General features: G+C 37.3%; 1 protein-coding gene across 1 annotated transcript; it reads right to left on the bottom strand.

The window, feature by feature from the left end:
• Positions 1 to 895: 895 nt before the first annotated feature.
• Positions 896 to 6,738, bottom strand: BNAC01G41970D (cysteine-tryptophan domain-containing zinc finger protein 5). The gene is made up of 11 exons (XM_013832843.3): positions 5,837 to 6,738; positions 5,409 to 5,478; positions 5,197 to 5,324; positions 4,740 to 5,087; positions 3,958 to 4,667; positions 3,430 to 3,743; positions 2,868 to 3,346; positions 2,602 to 2,759; positions 2,291 to 2,451; positions 1,968 to 2,125; positions 896 to 1,575 (listed from the first exon to the last, which is right to left on the bottom strand). Exons 1-11 carry the CDS (start codon positions 5,915 to 5,917, stop codon positions 1,360 to 1,362), a joined length of 2,823 nt encoding a protein of 940 aa, XP_013688297.1. The 5' UTR covers positions 5,918 to 6,738; the 3' UTR covers positions 896 to 1,359.
• Between the last annotated feature and the right edge of the window lie 20,708 nt (positions 6,739 to 27,446).

Here is a 27,446-nt window from a genome sequence, read left to right as displayed (position 1 = left end):
TAGAGTTGTGACATTGTGGTCTAATTTTCATTTACATACAAGTTTAAGTGTATTTAAATACTATAATTTGGGTTATATATATTGTGAGTGCATTTCTGCTAAGATTAATGTGTTTGACAAACATTGAATTTGTGGCTCCAATGAACAATACACTATTAGTTGTACAGTTTTTGTAAGGGATTATATATAGAAATGATAAGCTTGAAAACTAACATTAGATAACAAAAAACAATTGGGGAAGAACTTGAGGACAATAAAGATTTGGCCGATTTGTCAGAAAACATAAAATATAAAATATGGAGATGGATCATTGTTATTAGAATCTTATTATAAAAAAAAAAAAATAATAAAAAAATAAAAAATAAAAAATAAAGATTTGGCCGATTTGTCAGAAAACATAAAATATGGAGATGGATCATTGTTATTAGAATCTTATTATGAAAAACAAATAGAGTATGAGTGTCCACATAAAAAAAAAGTAGCGAATTGAGATAAGAAGAAAAAAATCTTTGAAAAATATAACGGTTACCTTTTAAATACATTTTTCTGCTTTCGAGATTCTTCTTGATTATATATAAATCTATGTGATTGGAAGATGCATCTGATTCTCTTATATTAACCATAAAATGATACGATTATGAGTTCGTAATATGTTCTCTTTTATGTGGACAACTTTGCTATAAAAAAAGTTTGTGAAAGATTGCTACTTACTACTTTGTTGGGTTCGACACGAAGTTCGCATCAGTTACTACTTTGATGCCACTTAAAATGTTGATGACATGCAACAGACATCTACCAAAATTACCATTAAGCTGCAGTATGACTATATTAAGCAAAAATCTACTCGGCAAGATGACAAAACAGATGAATACATCCTGAGAGAAGCTGAACATGATCACCGCCCCAAAAAAAAAGTGTTTCCCTTCCAATAAAAAGTTTGTAACAAACTGAAACAGGATCAGATGGCACAGAGCAGTGTCTTGTCACAACTCTTATCCAATCTCATAAATGACTATATCTAAGCAAACCTACTACTCTTTCTATAGATATTCTATAGTTAATCTTTCAGTACCCAGAAACCAAAAAGAAGAAAGACCTGAAGAAACAGGACCCTGAGAGTTACTGCAAACTTGTCCTTATCTAGTGTCCCCTCTCCAAATCTTCCTATCCTAATCCATTCAAGGGTGATCAGCCTTGAATGATAGGCCTTACAAAAATTTGCTAATTAATGAGACTACTCTATGGAGGTTCATGAAACCAAAAGGAATTCTAGATCCAAGCCTCTAAGCTTCTTTTCTTAAAACACTAATTCTATTCTTTATAGGACCAGAGCCTATGTACAAAATAGAGTCAACAACACTATGGGCCACGGACTTTTGACGAACTTAGAACATCCCTGGCTACCTCAATCATCTGAATAAGCGCTTCAACATCATGGAAACTAAAGTCGACAACTTTCTTGATTGCGGAGACACAGTCTTTGTGCAAAGTTTCTTCAGAGGTGACAACAGTGACTGCTCCAAGAGCTTGTTGGGATTTTGCCGATGCTTCCATTGCCAGATTCATACTCTCTGTCTGTATCAAATCAAAATAAAATATCAGCTTACGCAACAGAAGGACCTTTGTTGTCCACAGTACACATACCAATTCGGAAAATCATGTATGCAATGAAAGGAGAGTGATATGTTCAACTACGCACACATCAGTCTCTCTCACTGATTCCGTTATGGAACTTGTTCAACTAACAAACTCTAGTTCAATATAAAATTTATCCATGAAAACTCTCGTACAATATAATCCTTAGTGCATCATGTGTTACACTAGAGATATATTTGGACAATATATTTTTTCTCAACCAATTTAATGGACTGGAAAAGTTGAGATTTCAAAAAATCAAACCCAGCTCACTTTTTCATATGCTCCTAATGTATCATTCCAACAATCGATGAATATGGGATATAACTTACAACTTCAAGTAACGGAACAAAACTTTGATGGTTTCTAGCAACAGGGAGAAGAGTTCCAACACCATGGGAAAGCCCTCTTTTTGTTTTAGCAGACTTATCAATCACTCCTTGACGACAAAAGCTATCGACATCAGATGCAGATGATGAGGGTGATTCACCTGAAGTAACAATCATATAAACAGAATATAACTTCACTGAAACTTAACTGAGTATCTTCTCCATATATTTACTTATTTCTCTAGTTTTTGTCAGATATTTACTGAAACACTGAAAAGAGAAAGACAGAAAAGAATCCACTCATAAGTGCAAAATCCAAAATTTACCTTGAGGAGTCATCTGTACCATTTTCTGCAATTCATTCAATTCTCCACTCAGACCTAGACTTCTGCAATACACAACCCTCATGCAAGCCACTTCCACGCATTTATAGGCCAAAGCAGCTGCAGACATTTCTTTCTTTGTTTCATATTGATGGGCACAGCTTCTGTGACAAACAATCAAAGTGTTCAGTGACCACAAAATGCATAAATAATCTAACAGCATTCTGCCAAACACCACCAACACCTAATTGCATTAAATTCCTGAGCAGTTTCCTCCGCTATAAAGAAATGAGCAAGCACAATCATTCACTTACTCTGAAAGTTTTGCAGCAGTATGGTACGCTTCAACATGGCTCATCCTCCCATCTTCCACTTTCTCGGTACTGGACATTTCCATAATCGAAGCTCCAAGTAGAAACTTGAGAGCAGCGTCGAAGTTGACCTCCTTGTATTCATTGTCAAATCCAGAGTTCTGAGTTCATTGAGATAGAAAGACATCTAAATTAATAGCCAACATAATTAGAAGACAGACAGCAGATGGGAACTTCACGCTTCAGACTACATTAGACCAAAACCTGACCTTGAAACAGTCAGCAAGCTTTTTCAGCTTTTCAGCCTCTTGAAGTATATCATTCGCAGACTTGGAGGATCTATCCATAGTCTCATGAGTAATGCCATTGACATTCGTAACCCCAGCTCTATTTTCGAGGAATGTTTTCAGACTTGAGCAAGACAAATCACCAAACTTTCTCGCAGGAGTACTGACAATGCCATGAGCTTTTATGCATAAGGAGCCACTACCAGTTGTTGGTTGAGGTTGGTGGTCAGGTTTGAGTAATCTTTTCTTTGTGACTCGTTCTACATCCGAAGGGTACAAATCATTGTCATGACGCTTTGTTTTCCTCTCTGCTGGAGTACAATCTAGATCTCGTTTACAATGAATCTCTTCTGCTTTTAGATCTCGGGAGAGTTTGTTGCCATCACCGGTCTTGATTTGCTTGGAACTTTCACTTTCTTGATTGTCACCATCCTTTTCCTTCTTGATCTTTATCTGAATACCTACGATAATAAATTATATATTGATAAATAAGAATCCCAAGTGCGTTACAAAAGTACAGTAGCTGTAAAAGGGTAGAACAGACCTGCCGATCGCCCCTTTGCTTTCTGGTCTGTGGATATCTGAGCAGCATTACAAGTTTTGAGCGGCAGCTTTATGTTTTTTATTTTAAGCACCTGTGAGGTGCTTTTCGTAGGCTTTGCAGCATCAACCATGATTTTGCTTGAAACTCCTTGTGGCTTTCTCTCAATCAGATTAGGCAAAGAACCAGAAGTTAAAGATTGGTGGTAGCTTTTATCAGCATTACTAGTCTCAGGACCGTGAACCTTAGCACCATGAGTGGATATAATAGCGTTTGTTGTCTCTTCCTGGCTGATGCGACAATGATTCATCCCAGGCCTACAAAAATATTTCAGGAAGGATGTCAAGGAGATTAAATAATTTGATAACCTGAAGATTTGTACACAAGGTTGAAGGACCAAGTCAAAAGACTTGTGCTATAATGAACAATGAAACTTGATTCAAACTAACCAAAAAGGACTAGTGCTTGAAACAAGAAAGGAGCAAAAGATACAAACTGTATGAGTTGATGATGTAGAAACAGAATACTTACAGCCAGGTTTGCATGCTACACACCCACTTATCAGGCAGCTTATCAGGGTTTTCGCTGAAGGGCAGTAGCCGCCATTTTTTACAGGTATCACATTCGGCCCAACTATCAAGGTCAAGACTAGTGGAGGCAGGTGCAAGCGCAAAATCAACTTTATTTTCAGTATCCTTGGAAGGCATCTTTGATAAAACTTTATCACCAAAGCTACTTTTGCTACTGTTCTGTTTCAACTTTATTGGATATATCTTTTTCTCCTTCTCAGCATGTTTCCCAACAACCTTCATTCTGTTTGACTTAGCAATGGAGACTCTAGGATCACCTTCAACATCCTTTTTAATACCTTTCTGCAAGTTACTTTTTCTTGTAAACCCATCACTAGTAGAATTTATCCCACAAGTTGTGCTCTCCCTGGCTAAGGCACCAGTGGAAGAAACTTTTTGCTTCTTCACCTCACCAATTGATGAAGTCTCATTCAAAGTGGTAGCATTAAAGCAGTCAACCGCTTTCCTTTTCCTCCTTCCACTTGGAGTTTCCCCACAGCCTAAAACATCAGAAAACTTGTTCTGTGTCTGAATAAAAGGAACCTTCCCTGGCTTAGTTACTGGTTCATTGCCTAATAACGTAGATCGCTTCTCCTTATCCTTCAAATTAAGTAGATTCTCAGGAAGAGGGGACATCAGTAGATCCTCTGGGACAGGGATGGCAGTCATTTCCTGTTTCATGAAGTTAACATTAAGTTGGCATTAAAAAGTAGTTTGAACAAAAAGAATGTGACAATGATCTACCTGAAGAATACGGGAGGGAGATTCACTTGTCTTCTCCAGAGATGTATGTGGCAGCATTCTGCTACTATCATCATGGCTGTTTCGGGTTGGGGAATCATCAAGACCAAGATCCTTGCAAACCATCGTGACCTTTTGAGACAAGATTTTAGAACCCATTTTGATCCGAAGTCTAATCGGCTTATGATCAGACGAATCATTGCCTGGTATTCTAGCATCTTCTTTCTTTATGGTAACCTTTCCAGGAGCATGAGGCAAAAGGGAACCTGAAGACTGATTGGTCTTGGAATCCTGAATACTTGCTGGTTTACAAGAAGTAGCAGGTAGTGACTGAAACTTCTGAACAACGTTCTGCGCAAGAAAAGAAAAACAAGTTATTACTACTCATATGTAAACTACTTATAAGCATTGATCCACTAAAAGGTCTAGATTTTATCTTCAAATCCAAATTTTCTCATACCTTCACTGGTAAGTTGTTTGGAAATCTCTGGGCGTTATTATTCTCCATGAAACTCCTTTGACATGGTGGCACCGCAGGAGAACGCTTGTAAGTGGGCAAAAATGATCCATATTTATAGACTTGTGGACCTGACCAATCATATCATTCTATCAAATTACGTCTCACCTCTCAACAATATTTTTCTCACTAAAGCCATTGATAATATTACTTACCAAACATATCCAAGGATCCCAGTTCAAACTTTTTTTGTAAGTCGCCTAGTACATTCTCTATCTTCTTGTCCTTCAATACACAAACCAACAAAGCTTGATTACAACCATGCAGCACATACGTATAGTACGATCAAGAGGCAGCACTCAAAAGAAGTTTAACTAGTGAACATAATATAGTTAACCAGGCACAGAAACAAACGCCAGCATTTGAGATATATCTTATAAAAGCTATATCTAACAGAACTACGATGCATAAGACTTATTAGCCTTATAAACACAGGGTGCTGTTCAAATAATCTTTAACTGTTCCAGTTTAAATCGATAAGCAGAAACCAAAGACGTTCAGCTTTCAAGCTAACACATCATACCAACACACAAAGAAAGAACATTCTTTTAATGAAAACATGTAAAGCAAGAAGAAGGCTCACAATGTAGGAGAGATCAACGTCAAGATCATAAATAGCAGAACAATTAAACTCTCCTTCTTCAAGTTCATAACTTTCTCCCATTCTCAATTAACACCAAACACTAAACTCTGTCGCCTACAAACCGTCTCGAAAATCCAACATTGGCCACACACAACACACACAAACTCAAATCATAAACAGTCAGATTATCCAGTAAAGCCCTCAACTTTTTTCAATCTCCAACACAACGTTCTGAGTTTTTGATTGTTTGCAAACAAACAAACAAAAATAAACGCGTAATTTAATCGCTTAATCCCCGTTATTAAAAACCCGAACCAAACGATCAGACACGTTTGGAACGATTCGATCACTGAGTCGAGTTGGAACCGAGTCGAAAACCGAGAGGCGGCGAAACAAGGTTTTACGAAACGTCCGCCACTTCCTTTGCGTCTCCGAGTTTTTATTGCAAGACAAAGACGCAAACCAGAAGTGTGTTCTTTTTGGAGGGTTCTTCTTTGGTTTAATGATTTTAATCAATTTAATTTAATTTTCTTGTTTCTCAATTTTCTATTTTTCGTTTCTTTTCATTTAAAGCTACACAACTATTTACATCTTGTGCCCTCTTATTTCTAAGAACTTAACGTTCGCAACCTGCCATTTAAGAAATAGACAAGACATCCCCAATTTTCTTAAGCGTATTGTGTTGTTATTAGCCTACTTTTCCTGGGTCTAGAGGCCCATTATATTCGATGTCACCCTTCCCTCGTATCTAAATAAACATTATAACCCGTATTATAACCGTTCAATAGTCTACCGGTTAAAGTTCAAAATTATTTTATTTTTTCATTTTTATCAAATTAAATATAATATATTTTTTGTTAACAGATATTTGTGCTAAATTTAGTTTACAATAGTATTATGAGAAATTGCCACAAATATAATATCAATTTTCATGTTTACACTAATCATTTTTATCCTCATTTTTAATGAATGATAAAAGACACTTATACCCTTAGAGTTAACTAATCTAGACTTAGGGTTTAGAGTTGAGGGGTGGAGTAGGATTTTTAGAATGTGAAATTTAAGATTCTCATAAATATATAAATAAATACTTAAAAATACTAAATTTTTTTTTAAAATAGTTTCAAACATAATTTTCGAGTTTCAAAAAGAAATTTTGAAAAAAATAAAAAAAATTCGAAAAAAAATTTATAAAAATTTCGAATTTGAAAAAAATATGATTCGAAAACATTTAAAAAAAATTATTTTTTTAATTTTTTTAATTTTTTATTTATTTAAATAATAATTTATTATATATATAGATAACAAGGGTATAATAGTCTTTTGTCACTTAATGAATAATGTATTTTTGAAACTGTCCCTTTAGTGGTGGTAAAGATGAAAAATGGTACCATGAAGGTGGTAAACATAAAACTGATATTATTAACTTTTCTTATTTTTATTTTCTGAAAATTATCATAATTATTAACTTTTACTTCTACTAATTATCGTTATAATTTATTGAAAAAAATATTATAGGTAAAAGGTAAGGTAATGAAAATATTTTTTTATGTTTTAATAATCCAATTTCTAATCATATCAACTAAAATACTAAAATATTATAAAACATATATATAGCTATGGTTATCTAGTAGAAAATGAATGATCTCGAGTGGTTAAACTCAACATGGGAAGTCATGGGTTCGAGTGCCGCTGAGAGGTGATTATCTTGAGGGACCTACGGGTCCAATACGGAGAAGCCTGCTAACATGTGGCCACTGGTGGAATTTACATGGGGTGATCACCAGCTCCGGTGGACGGTCATTGGTGTTAAAATCGATATTATATAAATCGAACCAAACTAAAGTAGATATGATATTAATATGGTAGTTAATTTTTATAAACTGAAATATCAAAAAAAAAAAACCAAAATGGAACCGAACTGAACCAAACCGAACTGAAATCCGAATTGAAAAGACCTAACACTATCTCATAATTAGATGCGGAGTGTTTTGGGTTAAAATATTTCCCGTTTATGTTTTCTGTCAAGTAAAACAAATAAGAATAACCCATTGTTGTAGCAACGCAAGAACCTGTTTACTGATCTTCGAAGTTCGAAGCAACTGTTCAGTGGATCATGCACAGACAAAAAAGGCAGTCCACGTACCACTTGTTTCATTGACTTTAGGCTGCACGAGGTGCAAGTCAGATGCCTAAGAATTATAGTTGCACTCCTAAACCCAAAAACATGAGTCTTTGTGAATGTCAAGTTTGTAGCGGTTGTTGTAACTAATATTTAAATGTTGTTATTACTGCTTCAGAAAAAAAAAACTGAATGTCGTTATTTACTATTTTCCAGTGTTTTTCAGCTATATATTCAATTTTAGTCACCAGTAATATTCTAGATCTCTTATGCATCTATTTTATTAAAATATAATTTTTTTATCTACTGGTTTTTGGACTATAGAAAATGTATCGTTCGAGTCTTAATGGTCTAACAAAAACTGAGATATAACATAGTAGGCAAAAAAATAAGGGTTTTTTGCAAGATTGACTCAAAACTCAAAGTCAAACCTAAAATTAATCTATGTTTTTCTTGGATTTTTTTTTGTCCTATTCACCCCACAAGTTCATATAATTCACGAAAATGCCATCAATTTTTTTTTTTTCCGAAAATGACATTTTTACTCTTTTACCCTCATCATTTCAAGTAATTACAAGATTGTCATTGTCATCAATACCCAACCACCATGAACAACCAATTTGAAGCTCTTAATGCACCTAAAATCGATTTACACTCTCTTTTTCTCACTTGTTATGAACTAAAAACAACATCTATTTCACTTTGCCTCCATATTCATCCAAAAAACTCAAGCTTTTGATTCAAAATTTTTTATGGTTGATAGAGCCATTCAAGCATACTATTCTTGGTGGGTTACTTTCGTTTGAGATTCTGGGTGGTTGGAAAAGACTCTGTGTGCTAAGGAAGTCATCTCACTAGTTTAAGGTATGAAATTGAAATTTTTTCCAGATCTGTTCGTGTAGAAGACTTACCTGTAAGTAGTCTGGCTGTAGAAGACTTACGGTAAATCTTCTGGTCAAACGGACGACTTACTTTTAAGTCATCATCTTTGTTTGTTGAAAAAAAATCTAGAGAATACCCTAGACGACTTACTGATAAGTCATGAAGGATAAACGGGTTAGTTTTGCATTTGACAAAATTGTGTCAGATATTTGACTTTTCCTGGACGACTTACTGGTAAGTCGTCTCCGGAAAAACAAAAATTTTAATATTTTATCAAAGCTGGACGACTTATCTGTAAGTCGTCTCAGGTTACTTTTGCAATTGGAAAATAAAACTTAAATATTTAACTTTTCCCAGACGACTTACGCGGAAGTCGTCAAGTAAGACGACTTACTTGAAAGTCGTCCAGGATAAGCAAAGTCGTCCAGATTTATTTCCTAGATTATGGTCAAACCTTGCTTCACTACAAGAAAACATAATCTTAACGAGGGCGGTTTTCCTCGCTAATTCGTCTTAAAAGAGGCTTTACGACGAATTAGCGAGGAAACGTGTTTGCTCGTTACACGTCTGTCGTAACACATATTTCCTCGCTAATTCGTCGTAACTTAGCGAGGAATATATTTCGTCGTAAAGACGAAGTAGGACGATTCGTCGTAAAGACCACGTCAATATTCCACGTAAGGACATCGCTATAATTCCTCGTAAGGACGTCGCTATAATTCCTCGTAAATACCTCGAAAATAGTTCCTCGTAAATACCTCGAAAATAGTTCCTCGTAACCTACACGTAAATACCTTGAAAAAGTTTCCTCGCAAAATACACGTAACAACCACGAAATGATTTCCTCGTAAAATGGTCGTAAACTTTTCCTCGTTATTTTCTCGTAAATGATTCCTCGTAAAATACTCGTTAAATGTTTCTCGTCATTTCCTCGTAAGGTTTCCACGTAAAGAGGTCGTACATTGGCTACGAATTTACTTCGTTTTTATTATTTTACAGAATTTAAAAATATAATTAAAAAATAATTAAAATTATTTAATTTAATAATAAATTAAAATTCAAAATAAAAATAAATCAATATGAAAATATTTTATATATAAATAAGTTTTGAATTTATATAATACAACAACCAAAAAAAAAAACTAAGGGTCGTTCATCGCCCGGTAGAATTCATCACTCCTCCTCGTAACATCCGCCTCGTTATGTACGTCGGATGACTCGCCTTGAATGGGATGTTGTTGTCGCATGTTCCTCAACATGGACTCCCATTCCGGATTTGTGGCCGCAATAACGTCCAAGAAGCCCTCGACTCCACCCATACGAGATTTTGTCGCGGTCAACTCGTTACGCAGCTGAGCGGACTCTCTACGCAGCTCCGTGACTTCATCATCCCGTCGCTGACCATAAGACGATGTCGCTCTCGGAACATCGTTGACGGAACCAATACCCAACGTCCGTCCCTTTTTTTTAGGGACAACCTTAAAAACAAAAAATAAATATTGTAAGTAAAAATTTAAAGTTAAATTAAATGAATAATTAAAAATTAATTTTTTTGAAAATTTACCTCCTCGTAAATCTTATTCACTTCAAGTGTGGATAAGGTGACGGGTAATCCGTCGGTAGACTGCTGGGTCAGCTGAGTCTGGCGGTCTTCAACCCGAGCAACTACGTTGTTGTAGATTTGCTCGGACTTGCCATCTACAAATACGCCCACCTTGTTCTTGTGGGTCCTCTCGTAAAGTTCCATAAGAGACGGAAGATGTCCCGTCTCTTTGTCCTAAAAAACAGTTAAGAAAGTTAGAATAAATTAATATATGTATTAAAAAAATTATTTAATAAAATATTTAATTACCATTTCCAAACGGACACCGGCATGGGGTTTTTGGCCCGTAGTGTGAAGCATCGGCCCGTTCCCGTGCTCATCGACCGTGTTACGGGAGTTAGAGCAAGCCTGGGCGATTCTAATGGAATCAGGAAGGCGCCAATAACGGATGAGGCCATCCCACACATCCGTGGTGAGCTCAGCGGGTTTGCCACGCTCATACCCCTTCACGATCCAGTCACCCTTCCAGTTGGAGACCGTGTCCAACAAGCGAATTTTCGCTTTCGCGTTAAACTTCTTCCTCACCCTCTCAGTGATCCCCAAGGCCCAATTATATTTTTGCTGTTGGAAAAAATAAATTAACAATTAGTTTTTTAGAAAGTATATATATAAATCATGAAAAAATTAAAATATATATAATTAATTAATAGAAACTTACAGCGTAAATTTTGAACCACGTCTTTCTGACGTAGTGAGGCGTCTTACTCCAGTTCGGATGTGCCATGGAGAAGAAACCTTTAATCGTGTCGGTTACGTCCGATGCAAGACATCCGTCAACCCCCCACCTGGAAAATACAAATTTAAAATATAAATTATTTTTTAATGTTATAAAAGAATTTTAAACGAATTAAAAAAAAAAAATGCAACATACCACAAAGTTCCGTCCGGTCGGTCGGGGTCGATGACTGGTAAACCTTCTCTGCCTGGCAGACGGAGAATGTCATCTACAGTGTACTGCGAGTAAGGAGCACTCGGAGGCACCATCAAATCGAGATGAATATCGGCGGCCATCGGAGGTGCCATCGGAGGAGGCATAGGAGGAGGCATCGTCGGATGAGCCATCGGGGAAGGCACATGAGGAGCCGATGGTGCACTAGAAGTATTAACGACGATTTTTTGTTTACGAGGTATTTGCGAGGAATCACAAAGGCCCGTGTTTTTGTTTACGAGGTATTAACGACGATTTTGCCTACGTGGAATTAACGAGGCTTGCTTTCCTATAAATATACCCACAACTCTCATTTTCAAACCACACATAAACTCCCAAATCACACACCTATCTGAAATCACATTCCCCAGCAAAATCATATTCAAATTATAAATATTTGAAAGAAATAGGAAAAGGATAAGATATTAGAATTCATGTGGGCGAGACTTACGTATTATAATTGCTGGAAGTCTTGCCACATGTTATTCTGGTATTTTTATCCTTTTCCCTTTTTTCTAGTTTTTACACTACGAGGTATTTACGACGATTTATGCTTACGTGGAATTAACGTGTTTTATGTTTAAATCTTTTTACGTGGTCTTTACGACGATTTCTGCTTACGTGGTCTTTACGACGATTTCTGGTAACGTGGTCTTTACGACGATTTATGCTTACGTGGTATTTACGACGATTTCATCCTACGTGGAATTAACGAGTGTTATGTTTAAATCCCTAGAATCCGAAACCCGAAACCCCATACCCGAAACCCCAAACCCCAACCCCCAAACCCGAAACCCGAAAGCCCAAACCCGAAACCCAAAACCCAAACCCCCATCTTTAATTTTCTACTTCATATATTCCAAACCCCATATTTAATTTTATGTTTCGTCGTTATTCCTAAACCCCAACCCCCAAACCCGAAACCCGAAAGCCCAAACCCGAAACCCGAAACCCCAACCCCGAAACCCGAAACCCGAAACCCGAAACCTCATACCCGAAACCCGAAACCCCAACCCCCAAACCCGAAACCCGAAAGCCCAAACCCGAAACCCGAAACCCAAACCCCCATCTTTATTTTTCTACTTCATATATTCCAAACCCCATATTTAATTTTAAGTTTCGTCGTTATTTTTAACGAGTGTTATGGTTAAATCCCTAGAACCCCAAACCCGAAACACGAAACCCAAAACCCGAAATCCAAAACCCGAAACCCCAAACCCCGAACCCCTAAACCCGAAACCCCAAACTCGAAACCCCAAACCCGAAACCCGAAACCCGAAATCCAAAACCCGAAACCCGAAACCCCGAACCCCTAAACCCGAAACCCCAAACTCCGAACCCCTAAACCCCGAACCCCAAACTCCAAACCCCGAACCCCTAAACCCGAAATCCGAAACCAAAAACCCGAAACCCAAACCCCCATCTTTAATTTTCTACATCATATATTCCAAACCCCATCTTTATTTTTAGGTTTCGTCGTTATTTCCTCGTTGTCTTACGTTGTATTTACGACGATTTCATCCTACGTGGTTTTTACGACGAATTCATCGTACGTGGTATTTACGACGATTTTGTCCTACGTGGAATTAACGAGTCCCGCGTTCTTTATTTTTATATTTCCTCGTTATTTCCTCGTTGACCTACGAGTCCTTTACGACGATTTTTTGTTACGTGGAATTAACGAGTGTTATGTTTAAATCCCTTGAATCCGAAACCCCAAACCCCATATTCCTTATTTTCTACTTCATATACTCCAAACCCCCATCTTTATTTCCATTCCAAACCACAATTCCCACATTTGCTTATTCATAAAACAAACTCCCGGCATTACCTTATTCATAAAACAAACCCCACATTATCTTATTCATAAAACAAACTCCCTCATCTTATTCATAAAACAAATACATCAATCGGATACATCGACATTCTCGTCATCACTAGAAACATCATCATTTTCATTAAACTCGTCTTCAACAGCTTCGTCTGTGGCATCATCGGTAAGATCTTCGTACTCGTGATTATGCGGATCAATGAGAAGGATGTCATCAATTTCTTGTTCAGGTTCCTCAACTTCATTTATCTGTTCTTCTTGCAATGGTGGTTCTTCTCCACTGATGATTCGTCCTCGAGGTGTAACTTTGATCACTGCTAACCAATTTATACTTGAATCTCTCATCCGAGGGTATGGAAGGAAGCTAACTTGGTCTGCTTGTGAAGCTAAGATGAAAGGCTCGAATTTGTTGTACCTTCGTCCACCGTTGACATCAACTACACCGAATTTGTTAGACCGAACACCTCTGTTGACGACGGGGTCGAACCATTCACATTTGAAGAGGACGCATTTCAGCTTCAGTATCCCTGGAAATTCGACTTCAATAATCTCCGTCAAGATCCCGTAGAAATCTGTTTCCCCTTTCACACATATTCCATAGTTACTGGTCGCCCGCTGTCTACCATAGTCATATGTATGAAAAGTATAGCCTCGTGTGAAATACATCTGTGATGTGGTGACCTTTACAAGTGGAGATTGAATTACTTCGTGTAACCACTTAGGATAATCTGCATCGTCGTCGTCATAATCAACCTGCAAAAATAAAGAGAATGTTAATGAAATACAGATAATGTATGAAAAAACGTTTTAGTTAATACCTGATTCCGCAACCACTTAATGAAGTGTTGATCTTTCCTTTTGTCTACGTCACTTGTGGATATACCAGGAAATGTTTCTTCGACTTGAGAAACAAATAGGCTGTAAAATCACATTTTATAGGAATGAATCTCTCGCAATTATACAATTAATTATACTTATATGTGTTTCGAAGTGTCAATATATGTTACCTTTCAAAATAACGCATCAATGGATCTTCGCAATTGAGTAGAATATAGGTGTGTGCACTATGAGCGTCTTCTTCACTCGACCACCAAACCTCTTTAGACTTCCCACCGAGTCGCCCAATCTGGCAAAAGATGTCTGGAACACCAGCAACTGCATATGTTGGCGCAACACCACCATCATCATATCTTCTTGGAGCTCTTCTCCGTGTACGTACTTTTGACGCAAAGTAGTACGATGTGAAGTGAGAAACTTCTTCCGTCAAACTTCCAGCAATTATAGAACCTTCAACTTTGGCGAGGTTCTTTGCTTTTCCCTTCAAATATTTCATGGCTCGCTCATACTGATACATCCATCCGTAATGTACAGGTCCACGAAGCAATGCCTCATATGGGAGGTGGACAGCTAGATGCTCCATGACGTAAAAAAATCCGGGAGGAAATATCTTCTCCAAGTTGCACAATAAGATGGGAATGTTCTCCTGAAGCTGTTCCACAACTTCTTCTTTAAGAGTGCGTGTGCTCAGATCCCTGAAAAATGCTCCAATGCCTTTTATATTCAAAAAAAATTAAACACATTGTTAGTCATATATTATTTTGTAAATTATTGTGATATAATACACTACGTACCTGCAAGTGCTTCATGTACGTTTGTTGGAAGTAGCTCCGCAAATGCAAAGGGCAGTAGTCGTTGCATAAATACATGACAATCATGACTCTTCATCCCGGAGAACTTTTGACCCTTTTCAACACATCTAGAGAGATTCGAAACATACCCATCGGGGAACTTCACTTCTGATGCCACCCAGTTGAACAACACCGACTTTTTTTCTGAAGATAATCTGAATATCGGAACGGGAACTTGTCCATTGCTTTTAATATGTAACTCGCTTCTTGAGCAAATATCCGGCAAGTCCAACCTCGATTTTATGTTGTCTTTTGTCTTCCCTGGGACATTCAATATTGTATTCATGATGTTCTCAAAGAAATTCTTCTCTATATGCATCACATCGAGGTTGTGGCGCAGAAGAAGATCCTTCCAATATGGCAACTCCCAAAATATACTCTTCTTGTGCCAGTTGTGATGAACACCGTAAGAATCTGGCATATTACGAGGGACATGCCAATTACCACCCCAACGAACTGTTTCGTTAGCTCCGTAGTAGTCGATTTGCGCTTCAATTTGTTCTCCAGTTAGATATGGAGGAGGAGTGTCTCTCACAACCCTTTTGTGCCTAAACAAATTCTTGTTTCTTCGGTAAGGATGGCCAATGGGAAGAAATCGACGGTGACAATCAAACCAACTTGTCTTCCTACCATTCTTCAGTTGAAACGCATCTGTCGTTCCATTACAATATGGACAAGCTAATCTCCCATGTGTAGTCCATCCAGACAACATCCCATAGGCAGGAAAATCACTTATGGTCCACAAAAGCATCGCTCGCATCGTAAAATTCGTCTTCGTTGAACAGTCATACGTCCTCACCCCTGTTGACCACAATCCTTCAACTCTTTTATCAGTGGTTGTAGGAAAACATCCAGGGACCTTTTTGGATGCTTCGGACCAGGTATTAATATGGTCAAGAATAGTAACTCCCGTTGCATGCACATCTCCGGTGGCAGGTTGTATGGAGTAAGAAAGACTGGCCACAATGAATATTGTCTCCCTGACATTCCGAACGGACTAAATCCATCTGTGCATAATCCGAGATACACATTCCGGATATTGCTAGCGAAATCTGGATGTACTTTGTTGAAATGTTTCCAGGCTCTTGCATCTGATGGATGAGTCATCTCACCATCCGTCTGAGTATGCTCGGCATGCCATCTCATCTTTCGAGCAGTCTGCTCTGATTGATACAATCTTTTCAATCTGTCTGTAATTGGTAGGTACCACATCCTTTGGTACGGTACCCTATTACGTCCCCGTCCTTGCGGCTTGAATCGTGGCTTCTTGCAGAATCGACATTCTTCTAGCTTCTCATCATCTCCCCAATAGATCATGCAGTTGTCGATGCAAACATCTATCATCTCCGAAGGCAACCCAAGACTATAAACCAGTTTCTGAATCTCATAATAAGAATCAGCAGACACATTGTCTTCCGGCAAATACTCTTTAAACAAGTCCACCCATTCGTTCATGCAACTTTCAGGTAGATTGTGATCAGTTTTAATATTCATCATTCTAGCAGCTAACGACAATTTAGAGAGACCTTCTCTACAACCACTGTAAAGTGGTTGATTCGCCGCGTTTAACATTTCGTAAAACTTTTTTGCATCTATATTAGGTTCTTCATCTTCATCATGAGCTACGAATGCATCAGCTACCATATCATGAACCCTATCATAATCTACCATCTCCTCCTGATGGTAACTATGTTCATTATGCAAATGATGATCAACCGGTTCTTTTTCCTGAAAATTGCTATTACTACTACTAGCTTCGTTCTGATCATAATTAAAACCTTCTCCATGTTGAAACCAGATATAGTAATTTGGCGTGAAACCTCTATTTATTAAATGCTTCCAAACATTTTCACGGTTTGCCAGTTTCGAATTGTTGCATTTCCGACAAGGACATAACATCTTACCACTTTCTTGGGCGAGCGGTGTTGAATCTGCTTGATGCATAAATGTCTCCAGACCCGCAAGGTATTCTTTCGTCACTCTCCCGTTAGCATCTCTATGCATATACATCCACTTCCGCGACTCGTAAATAGTCCCGGAGCCAGCCATTTTTTTTCTTTCACGTTTTTTGTTGTTGGTGTGTTTAAAATGATGTTCAAACATCCATATTTATAGGAAAATTCGAATCTGGTAGTTGTAATTTTGCTATGAATTTACGACGAAAATTAATTAGGTTGGCAAAAAAAACGTGTTACACCTATGAAGTTGGTGGATTCAAAAATTTCCTCGCTAAATACACGTAAACTATTCCCTCGTAAATACCACGCAAAGTTTACGTCGTATTTACGAGGAAATAGTTTTTCCTCGTAAAATACTCGTAAAATTACATCCACTTTACGACGAAACAGTTTTGTCGTTACGTTACGAGGAAATAACGATGACTTTAGTTTTTCACGTAAATTCGTCGTAAACTCGACGCAAATTTACGAGGATTGTTTTTCCTCGTTAATTTTCGTCGTTAAGCATGTGTTTTCTTGTAGTGCTTATCTCAGACGACTTTCTCGTACGTCTTCTGCCTGGACGACTTTCAAGTAAGCCGTCTGGGCAAAGTTAAACATTTAAGTTTCTTTTTCGAATTGCAAACTAACTTGAGAATACTTACAAATAAGTCGTCTAGCTTTAGTAAAATTTTGAAATTTTTGTTTTTCCGGAGACGAATTACTGGTAAGTCGTCCAGAAAAAGACAAATATCTGACACAATTTGGTCAAATGCAAAACTAACCCGTTTATCCTTGACGACTTAACAAACAAAGCTGGACGACTTAGCAAACAAAGCGGGACGGCTTACTTGTAAGTCGTCCTATTTAAAATTCAATTACAAAAATGACCTGTTTGGACGACTTACTGGTAAGTCTTCCAGACGACTTACTGATATGTCGTCTGCGTCAATGTTTAGTAAACTTTCATTTTCTCTATGTTTACTAATTTGTTTTATTTTGAATTTTTGTAGATGATGCGTTAGTTACATGCAGTGTATGGAGAATGGTTGTTGAAAGATTGCCGTTGGGATTTTGTGGTTGATAATGTCAAAGGAGCGAGAATCATTTTTTTGGGGGAAGGTTCGACACATGCTGAACTTCTTGCAATGGCTCAAGAAGATTATAACCTGGACATGAGCACATAATCTGTGGAGATAACCTACTCATTACCAGCAGAAATGATGCAGGCTCCAGACACCCCTCCTATTCATGTTACAAGTGATAGACAAGTTTGAAACTTGCTCGAGATAACCTAAACGCATGGAGTACGGCTTTGTGTATCAAGCCGTAGCAAGGTGGAAACGGTTTCAGAGTTCAGGGAAGAAGATGATGAAGCTTATGAATGTTTTGAAGATGATGATAATGATTTGGTTGAAGATGAAAATCATGATGGGGAGGAGGATGATGGGGAGGAGGATGCTGGTATCTCTATTGTTGCTGAAGCGGACGAGAATGATGAGGATTACAGTGTTTATGGAAAGTTTGAAGATGAGGATGAGGAATATAATGATATGTTTTTTGAAGATATCAAAAAGATTGAAGGAGGAAGATCGAATGGTAACATTATCTATGTCGACCAGAGTTTTGTTAGCAAGGATGCACTGCTTTCAGAGATGCGGTTGACAGCAGTGAGGTTTAGGTTCTCCTTCAGAATATACAAGTCAACGAAAACTCTCCTTGTGACAATATGTCCGGTTAATGGTTGTCATTGGAATGTCAGAACGAGTGTGAAACATGGGACAAACACGTTTTGGGTAACAAAGTATGTGGAAAAACATACATGTTCAGTGGGAGACCGACTCGCTCAGCGGAGACACTGTACTCCGATGTATGTTGGTAGGCTTTTCATTGATCGTGTTGGAATCATTGATGGGTTGTATCCGCAGCATATCACTGATGCAATGAAGAACATGTTTAGCATGACGCTTGATTACACCACTTCATACAGAGAACTTTTATATGCACAAATATTGGTGAGAGGATCAGCAGAAGATGGGTATTCGCGTCTGCCATCATATCTCGAGCAAATCTTCTTAGCAAATCCTGATTCTATCACGGCTATAGAACTTGATTCTATCAATAGATTTAAGTATGTATTTCTCTCTTTTGGAGCTTCTATCAAAGGTTTTAAGTATCAGAGAAGGGTCATTGTGGTGGATGGGACTCACCTAAGTGGGAAGTATGGAGGTGTTATGTTAGTTGCAGCCGCACAAGATGGGAATTTTCAGATATTTCCATTGGCTTTTGGGATCGTAGATGCTGAAGATGAACCTTCTTGGGAATGGTTTTTCACAAAATTGGCTAGTTGTGTATATGATGAGCAGCCTCTGGTGATAGTCTCCGACCGGCACGCGGCCATTAAAAGTGCGTGTGATAAGGTGTTTCCTTGGGCAACCCGAGGAATATGTTATTATCACCTTCAAGATAACATTGTCAAAAAGTATAAAGGGAAACATCTCTTGTACTTGGTGAAATGTGCTGCTTATGCTCATATGGTTTCAGATTTTGACCGGTACATGGCTGAGATACGGAGTGCAAACCTGGACCTTGCAACGTATTTGGAGAATGCCGACGTCAGCCTATGCTCAAGGGTTTATTGTCAGAGGGACATGTACAACATAAAGACAAGCAACATCGTTGAATCTATTAATTCCGCTCTGAAGCGAGCTAGAGGATTTTCGGTTCAGTTCCTATTGGAGTTCATAAGGGAGAAGCTAGGAAAGCGGTTTTGGAAAAGGAGAGAAGATGCTTTGAGTCTCCCAACTGAACATAGTCGAGGTGTTGAATACTTGCTTGCTGATCGATCGGAGATAGCGGATACGATGACGGTACAACCAATTGATGGATGGCAATTCTTTGTGAAAGGTGGCAAAATGGACTGTGTGGTTGATTTGGAACATGGAAAGTGTGATTGTGGTGTCTATGCAGTGGAGAAAATACCTTTCTCTCATGCTATAGCTGCTGGAACATCTGCTGGTTTGCATATCTCCACACTTGTATGTCCAGTGTACTCAAAGGATTTTCTGTTTTCAGGATACTCAGAGAATATATATCCTTGTGTTGGACAACAAGTTGAGGAACACACATGCTTTCCTCCGGATGTAAAGCGTGGTCCGGGAAGACAGAAGAAATCAAGATGGCAATCTTGGTTGGAGCTATCCAGGATGAGAGGACGCAAACCCCGGAAGCAACATAGGGTTTATAGATGCTCAAAATGCAAGGAAACTGGCCATACGAAACCACAATGTAAGTCGTCCAGTGTTTAGTCTTCCAGAAGATCTTCAATTAAGTCGTCCAGAAGGTCGTCCAGTTAGTCATTCAGGGTTTTTTCTTCCAGAAGACCTTCAAGTTAGTCTTCCAGAAGACCTTCAATTAAGTTGTCCAGAAGGTCGTCCAGTTAGTCGTCCAGGGTTTTTTTCTTCCAGAAGACCTTCAAGTTAGTCGTCCAGTGTTTAGTCTTCCAGAAGACCTTCAATTAAGTCGTCCAGAAGGTCGTCCAGTTAGTCGTCCAGGGTTTTTTCTTCCAAAAGACCTTCAAGTTAGTCGTCTAGTGTTTAGTATTCCAGAAGACCTTCAATTAAGTCGTCCAGAAGATCTTCGATTAAGTCGTCCAGAAGACCTACAATTAAGTCGTCCAGTTAGTCGTCCAGTGTTTAGTCAATGTATTAAAAATGTGTGTTATGAACTTATCTGTGTCAACTTCTTTGTCAAATTGCACTACCAAACAAAATTGAGATGGTCTTGCCCTTTATATTATCTGAAATATAGTTACGAAAGGTCACTGCTCAGAAGACTTTCCAGACTACTTATAATTAAGTCGTCCAACATTCCAGACGACTTAACTGTAAGTATTCTGCGCAGAATATAGTTACAAAATAGGGATCAAGTTCAAATACAAAATAGGGATCAAGTTCAAATACACACATCAGCCTAATCTATCATACAAAATAATCTAACGTAGCCTATTTATCACCCGTCATACGCACCCAGGTTGTCATCATTGTCCTTGTTTTCGAACTCATGCGCGTCAGGAAGCTCTTGAAATATATCCACCGCCATCTTATCCCTCATAGTCTTCCCGTTGGCCTTAGCAAAGTCTTTTTTACTAAACTCTATCCCAAGAGACTGACATTCAATGTACTTTAGAGTGTACATGCCACAATCACCAGCTCGGACCGGAGGTATATTGGTCGCTCTCTCATATGTGAATGGCTCCAGGCTGTATTGAGCACGTTGTTCGTCTGAGGAAGCGCACTCAACAAGCAGATAAGGGACCATGTAGAGAAAAGACTCCATTACCACATCGAGTTCTTCTGGGGAGATACTGGAACAAATGTTGTCAAAGACGACTATGTGCCTCTTGGGGATCGATATCCACATAGCAATCCAATGAGTGTCGACGAAGTTCACTGGCGCATAGATATCATCAATATCCGTCCCCCAAACCTTGCTCGACTGGCAAAATGATGGTATAGTGCCTGCATAATAATTTCACACCCCACCAGGGAGTCTTCTTCCTAAACCGTTCTGATCGGGCTCCGAGTCCTTAACATCCTTGAAGTTGAATCTCCATTGCTGAGTAAAGAGATGATCAAGGAAGCACATTCTCTCGCTCCTGAAATGTTGTGGGTTAGCGTCGTACCTCTTCCTCAGCATATTAATCCAAGCATCAATATGCTGCATATAAAATAGGGTACAAGTCATAAGACATCAGACGACTTACTTGTAAGTCGTCTATGTAGAAGACTTACCAGACGACTTACAAGTAGACGACTTACCAGACGACTCATCTGGTAAGTCTTCTATGTAGACGACTTACCAGACGACTTATTGGTAAGTCGTCTACAAAGAAGACTTATCAGTAAGTCATCTAAATCATAGCAGAAGACTTACACTGTCTTCCAGCCACTCTAAGGAGGTTCGGAGGATTTGATACCACCAAGTTTTACTTTTACGTGGTTTTTTATCGAGAGGTGTTCTATAATGACTGCAAACACAAAATGTTGAAAAGCAATAAGTTTTTGTAGACTAAAGCAAGCTATTATGGGAAAAGCAAGCTATTATGGGAAAAGCAAGCTATTATGGGAAAAGCAAACACTTACGGACAAGTTTTCAACCAATCAGCGAGCTCCTTCAACTTCTTCTTGTCAATTGGTGCAAAAGGATTATGGCCTGGATAAAGCTTTTTGTTTGGAATGATCACTCTGGCCGTGCTATTTGTCGTATAAAGAGATTGCTGTGAGGCAGCAAGTTTCCTTGTTCGATCACTCTTTGCACGGCAAAGTGCCAAAGCAGCATCCCTCTTTTCCTGATATCTAGCATCCTTCTGTAAATCCGAAACAGTGTGTTGATTTTTGTCCAATAGAACAACGCTCGGTTCTGGAAACAATAATAACCAATGAGTGTCTTCAAACATGAAACAAAATACATATATAAAATCCATACACTATAAACAAAGCACACATGTTCTGACATACAAGAAACAAAGCAAATGCAACTTTTCAGTTCTTATTCTTAAGACTTTGTCTAGTCAATCTCTTGTTGGGAGAGGATTCGTTACTAACCCCGGGTTCGAGCATCGGTTTAGGTGGAGAGGTAGTGTTTTGAGATGATGTCCCTTTCCGTTTTGTGGTGATACCAACCTTCTTCTCCACAGCTTCCACCCTTTCCGACAGATACTTGATCTCCTTAAGGTACGTCCCAAACCCTTCCCTCATGGCATCAGCTATGTCCTTGAGCATGGTTTTAATATCCTCTTTGGTCAACCCACCAACAGTCGTAGTCACCTCTTCACTAGCCTCTGCAGCTGCCTCTTCACTAGCTTCTGCAGGTGCCTCTTTACAATCTTTCTTCCGAGGTCTTGGACTGTCTTCCTTCACTACCTTTTTCTTCGCTGGACTCACAACCGCCGCCTTTGTATTGACCAAGTACCGGTGACTTCCCAGCAATCCATGGTCCACTTCCACGGTTTCTTCACAAACATGAGTTTAATTATGTTCTCCACGGGCGTGTCCTCAACATCAAACTCCCATTTTGGAAACATTTGACCAATGTCCTTCTGAACAAAGTTGACCACCCTAGTCTGCAGTAAATAGAAGATATGAACTTAGATATTCGACGGATTAAGAAAGATAGAAAGAAAAGACTTCGCAGACAACTTATAATTAAGTCGTCTGGAAAGTCTTCCAGTTGGACGACTTAGTAGACGACTTATAATTAAGTCGTCTGGAAAGTCTTCCAGCTGGAAGACTTAGTAGAAGACTTATAATTAAGTAGGCTCGATAGTCTTCCTAGACGACTTAATTATAAGTCTTCTACTAAGTCATCCAGCTGGAAGACTTTCCAGATGACTTAATTATAAGTCTTCTACTAAGTCGTCCAGTTGGAAGACTTTTCAGACGACTTAATTATAAGTCTTATGCGAAGTCGTCCAGATTGAAGTAAATACCTGACTGAGGATACCCTCTTTAAACTGTCTGCGTCCTTTGCGACCCTTGTAAGCCAGTATCGGTGGAGACGGATTGTTTGAGAGAGGATTACCAAAAGTAGCACCCAATTCCGGAAGAGCTGTGTACACCCAGACCTGGAGAGCTTGCGCAAACCCATTAATAGTGTAACAACCCGAAATATCTCTGCCCTTCACAGAGTCCATCAGCACCTTAAACGCGACTCTCCCCCATGGATAATTCTCAAACCGTTCTAGCTCCATCACTAGCCTTGCCAGACTAACCCGTGTAGGGGTTGAATACTTTCTCCCTTCAATGTATCCAGTGAAGATGGCAAGGTACGCGAGCCGCTTGCGATCATCCCGAGACCACCCTTCGCATCTTTCAAGTGCTGCTATTTTTTCCTAAGTAGATGGCCCAGCTTCGACATGAACTCCCAACATCTCCCAAAAAGAAGTCAACTCCTTTGTAACAACATAATGAGGTCTATCAAGGTCCTCGATGTACTCGCAGTTTAGACTAGTGAGGTTTTCAAACTCCAACAGTGAAAACCTCACAGGTTGTGGACCAACGAGACTCCACAGCTAATACTTCTTCTTTATGTCCAGCTGGAAACCGAGCATGTAGTGAACCAGCCTTGAAGCCCAATCAAATCCCAGCTCTTGGAACTTGATGAAAACTCCCAACTTTGACTCCTTCAGCTCTTCATATTCGTCATCACGAATAGCTTTCTTTAAAGAAGCATGCAACGTCCAACAAGTATGATACGAAATGCTATGCACTGCGGGGGGCTCTTCCCCTAATGTATATATCCTACGGGGGAATTCTGGCATCTCCATTTTTTTTGCCTGCAAAACAATCAAAGAGAACCATCTCAAACAATCAAAGACTTATAATTAAGTCGTCTGGCAAGTTTTCCAGCTGAAAGACTTATAATTAAGTCGTCTGGAATGCGCGCTAGGTTTCCTTTCGGATCTTAAATAGAGGAAGCGGCAGTGAGAACGACGGTGATAACGGCAGAGAGATAACCAGCGGTGAGAACGATGGATTAGAGAGAATCGACGGAAATCGCCTTTGAGAGAAACGGTGTTAGGGTTTTCTGATTTTCGCGAAACAGTGAATAAAAAAAAACCCTTATATATGGCCGGTAAATAATCTGTTTAGGTTTAAAAGTACAATGTAAAATTAAAGGTTCGGTCCGGTTTGGACAACTTACTAGTAAGTCGTTTGTTGAATAATGTACATTAGACGACTTACTAGTAAGTCGTTCCAGACCCTAAATTTAACCCCTAAACTAAATTGACTAAATTAACTAACTAACCACGTTATAAAGCCTTAGTTCTACTTAAATAGTGTTTACTATACACAGAAATAAACACACTTAGGTAAATTTTAAAGTTTTCAAAAAAATATTTATGCATTCCAAAATCTAACCCTAAGAACATATACAATATTACAACATATGTTGGCAAAACCTAAACTAAAGAGTATCATGACTCACTACTTTCACTCACCTATGTTGAAAACAATTAAATTTTGTTATATCTTAATTTATATATCTTAAAACATATGTTAGTTACATGATTTCAATTTTTCATTCATCAAAATATTTTTTACAAAAATTTTAAATTATTTCTAAGTAGAACTAGACCAGACGACTTACGGGGGTTAGAAACGTAAAAAAATTTCGGTTTTTTTGTTTGTTCACAAGGGGCTGATTGTAATTTTAATAGCCTTTTAAGTTAATTTTGCATTTGATTCAAGTTTGGGTTTACCTTTGTGTTTGAAATCAAGTTGTGAGTCATATTTGGCAATTTTTCCAAAAAATAATAATAACAAACAGATTAGTCTAACAAAATCTAAAGATATTAAAGATTTTACACTATCATTAAATGTCTTATATTTTTAATACTCAAATATCTAAAGGTGCCTAGATTTTCATTCATTTCAAATGTTTTCATTCATTTTCTAAGGTTTTTATTCATTTTTTCTAAGATCTTTCATTAAATGTAACTTGAGTACATAATAAATGTTGAGCAAACTTAATATTGCAATTAATACACTATTTTATTAAACAACCATACATATGATTATGGTAAAATGATTGTTGGCTAGGTCTGGGACTTATTATCCGAGATCCGGATTCGATCCGAGATCTGCTCCGGATCCGCTCCGAAAATAGGATATCCGGGGTGCCCGGATCCGAATCCGGATAGTAAAATCTTGGATCCGTCCAAACAGAATCTGGATCCGGATATCTTAATTTTTAAGTCCGGATTTCCGGATCCGGAACCGGATTTTTAAAACACATTAAATTTTAAATTTTATTAGTATTAATATTTTATATAATAATATTTATACATGAATTAATTTTATAATATTATATTTTAGTTTTACACTATTATAGACATATATATATATATATATTTATAAATCTTGTATAAATATTTAATTTATGTATTATTTTTAAAAAAATTAGTATTTTTTTTTTAAATAAAATTTTAAATTATTTTTGCGGACTCGGATCCGGATATCCGCAGATAATATAATATAGAGATGGATATCCGAAATTTCGGATATCCGGAAACCACGAATCTGGATCCGGATATTATATCCACGGATCCGAATCCGGATACCTTAAATTTCCCGGATATCCGGATCCGTCCCAGGCCTAGCTGGCTACATGAAGTATTGACCATCACATGGCTAACCATGTAAATTAAACTAATGTATACTTAGCTACACGAAGTATATGTTATGCATGACAACATCTCTCAACTTAATGATGTTATCTAGTTAATATCACAGGTTTAATTTAATTCATCCAAAATTGTTGTGGACGTCAAAGACCGTCTAAATATCTCATTTCATCAATTAAAATATAGCCAATCTAACCGTAATTTAACTAAAATTAGATTTTAATTCGCATTTTAAAAGCGTAAAATTATTTTTAACAAAATTTAATTTAAAAAATCAATATGTTTTAATATTTTTTGATAACTAGTATTTTAGCATTTGAAAACTATATAATTATATTATTTATATTTATATTAAATTTAAAAGTTATATAAGATATTATTTTAGTTTTTAGATATAAAACTTATTTGACGTCAATCTGTCATTTTATTTGTTTAAAACTTATTTGATGTCAATTTAAACCAATTATTATCTTGTGTATATAGTTATTAATTATATACTTTTAAGAATAAAAGTAATCTAATAATACATATCTAATATTAAAGTTTTACTAAGTTTAAATGAATGAAATTTTTTTTAATGAAAATATAAATAAAATCATTCATTAATTTAATTAATTTTATATTAAACAAATAAAATGTTAGAGTCAATAAATAGACATCAAATAAGTTTTATAATAAAAAACAATTATCACATAATTAATCAAACGAATTACAGAACTATTGTCAAAATTTAGTAACAAAACAGATTAGAATAATTAAAAACAAAATTAAATAATCCTATATAACTTTCAAATTTAATATATATAAATTAATATAATTATATAGTTATCAAATACACTAAAACAAAAAGGTTAAATCACTACTTATCAAAAAATATTAAAAATATTGATTTTGTAAATTAAATTTTGTTAAAAATATTCTTAAGCTTTTAAAACGCGGATTAAAACCTAATTTTAGTTAAATTACGGTTAGATTGATTATATTTTAATTGATGAAACGAAATATTTAGACGGTCTTTGACATCTACATCATCTTTTGAATGGATGAAATTAAACTCGTGATGTTAACTAAATAACATCATTTATTTGAGGGATGTTGTCATGCATAACATATCATTCGTGTAGCTAGGTATACATTAGTTTAGTTTGCATGGTTAGTCATTTGATGACTGATACTTCATGTAGTCATCAATCATTTTTCCTATGATTATTGGTATATAAAAATACGAAATAGTTTAACTAACTCTATATATTGCGTAATTGGTTTTTATATACTGAAAGATTTAGTTGAGTCATTTGACTGGCTGTATTGTATATCATATTAATAAATACTAACTTACACATTACATATCGGTTTATCAACCAAATAATATAATCCATCTACAATTTTTTTTATTATACAAACTACTGTACAACCGGTTTAGATGACTAAA

The sequence above is a fragment of the Brassica napus genome, chromosome C1 (genome assembly GCF_020379485.1).
Source record: "Brassica napus cultivar Da-Ae chromosome C1, Da-Ae, whole genome shotgun sequence".
In the NCBI taxonomy this organism is placed as follows: Eukaryota; Viridiplantae; Streptophyta; class Magnoliopsida; order Brassicales; family Brassicaceae; genus Brassica; species Brassica napus.
Note: the sequence above shows the minus strand (reverse complement) of the source record. Positions and strands in the feature narration are given on the sequence as shown.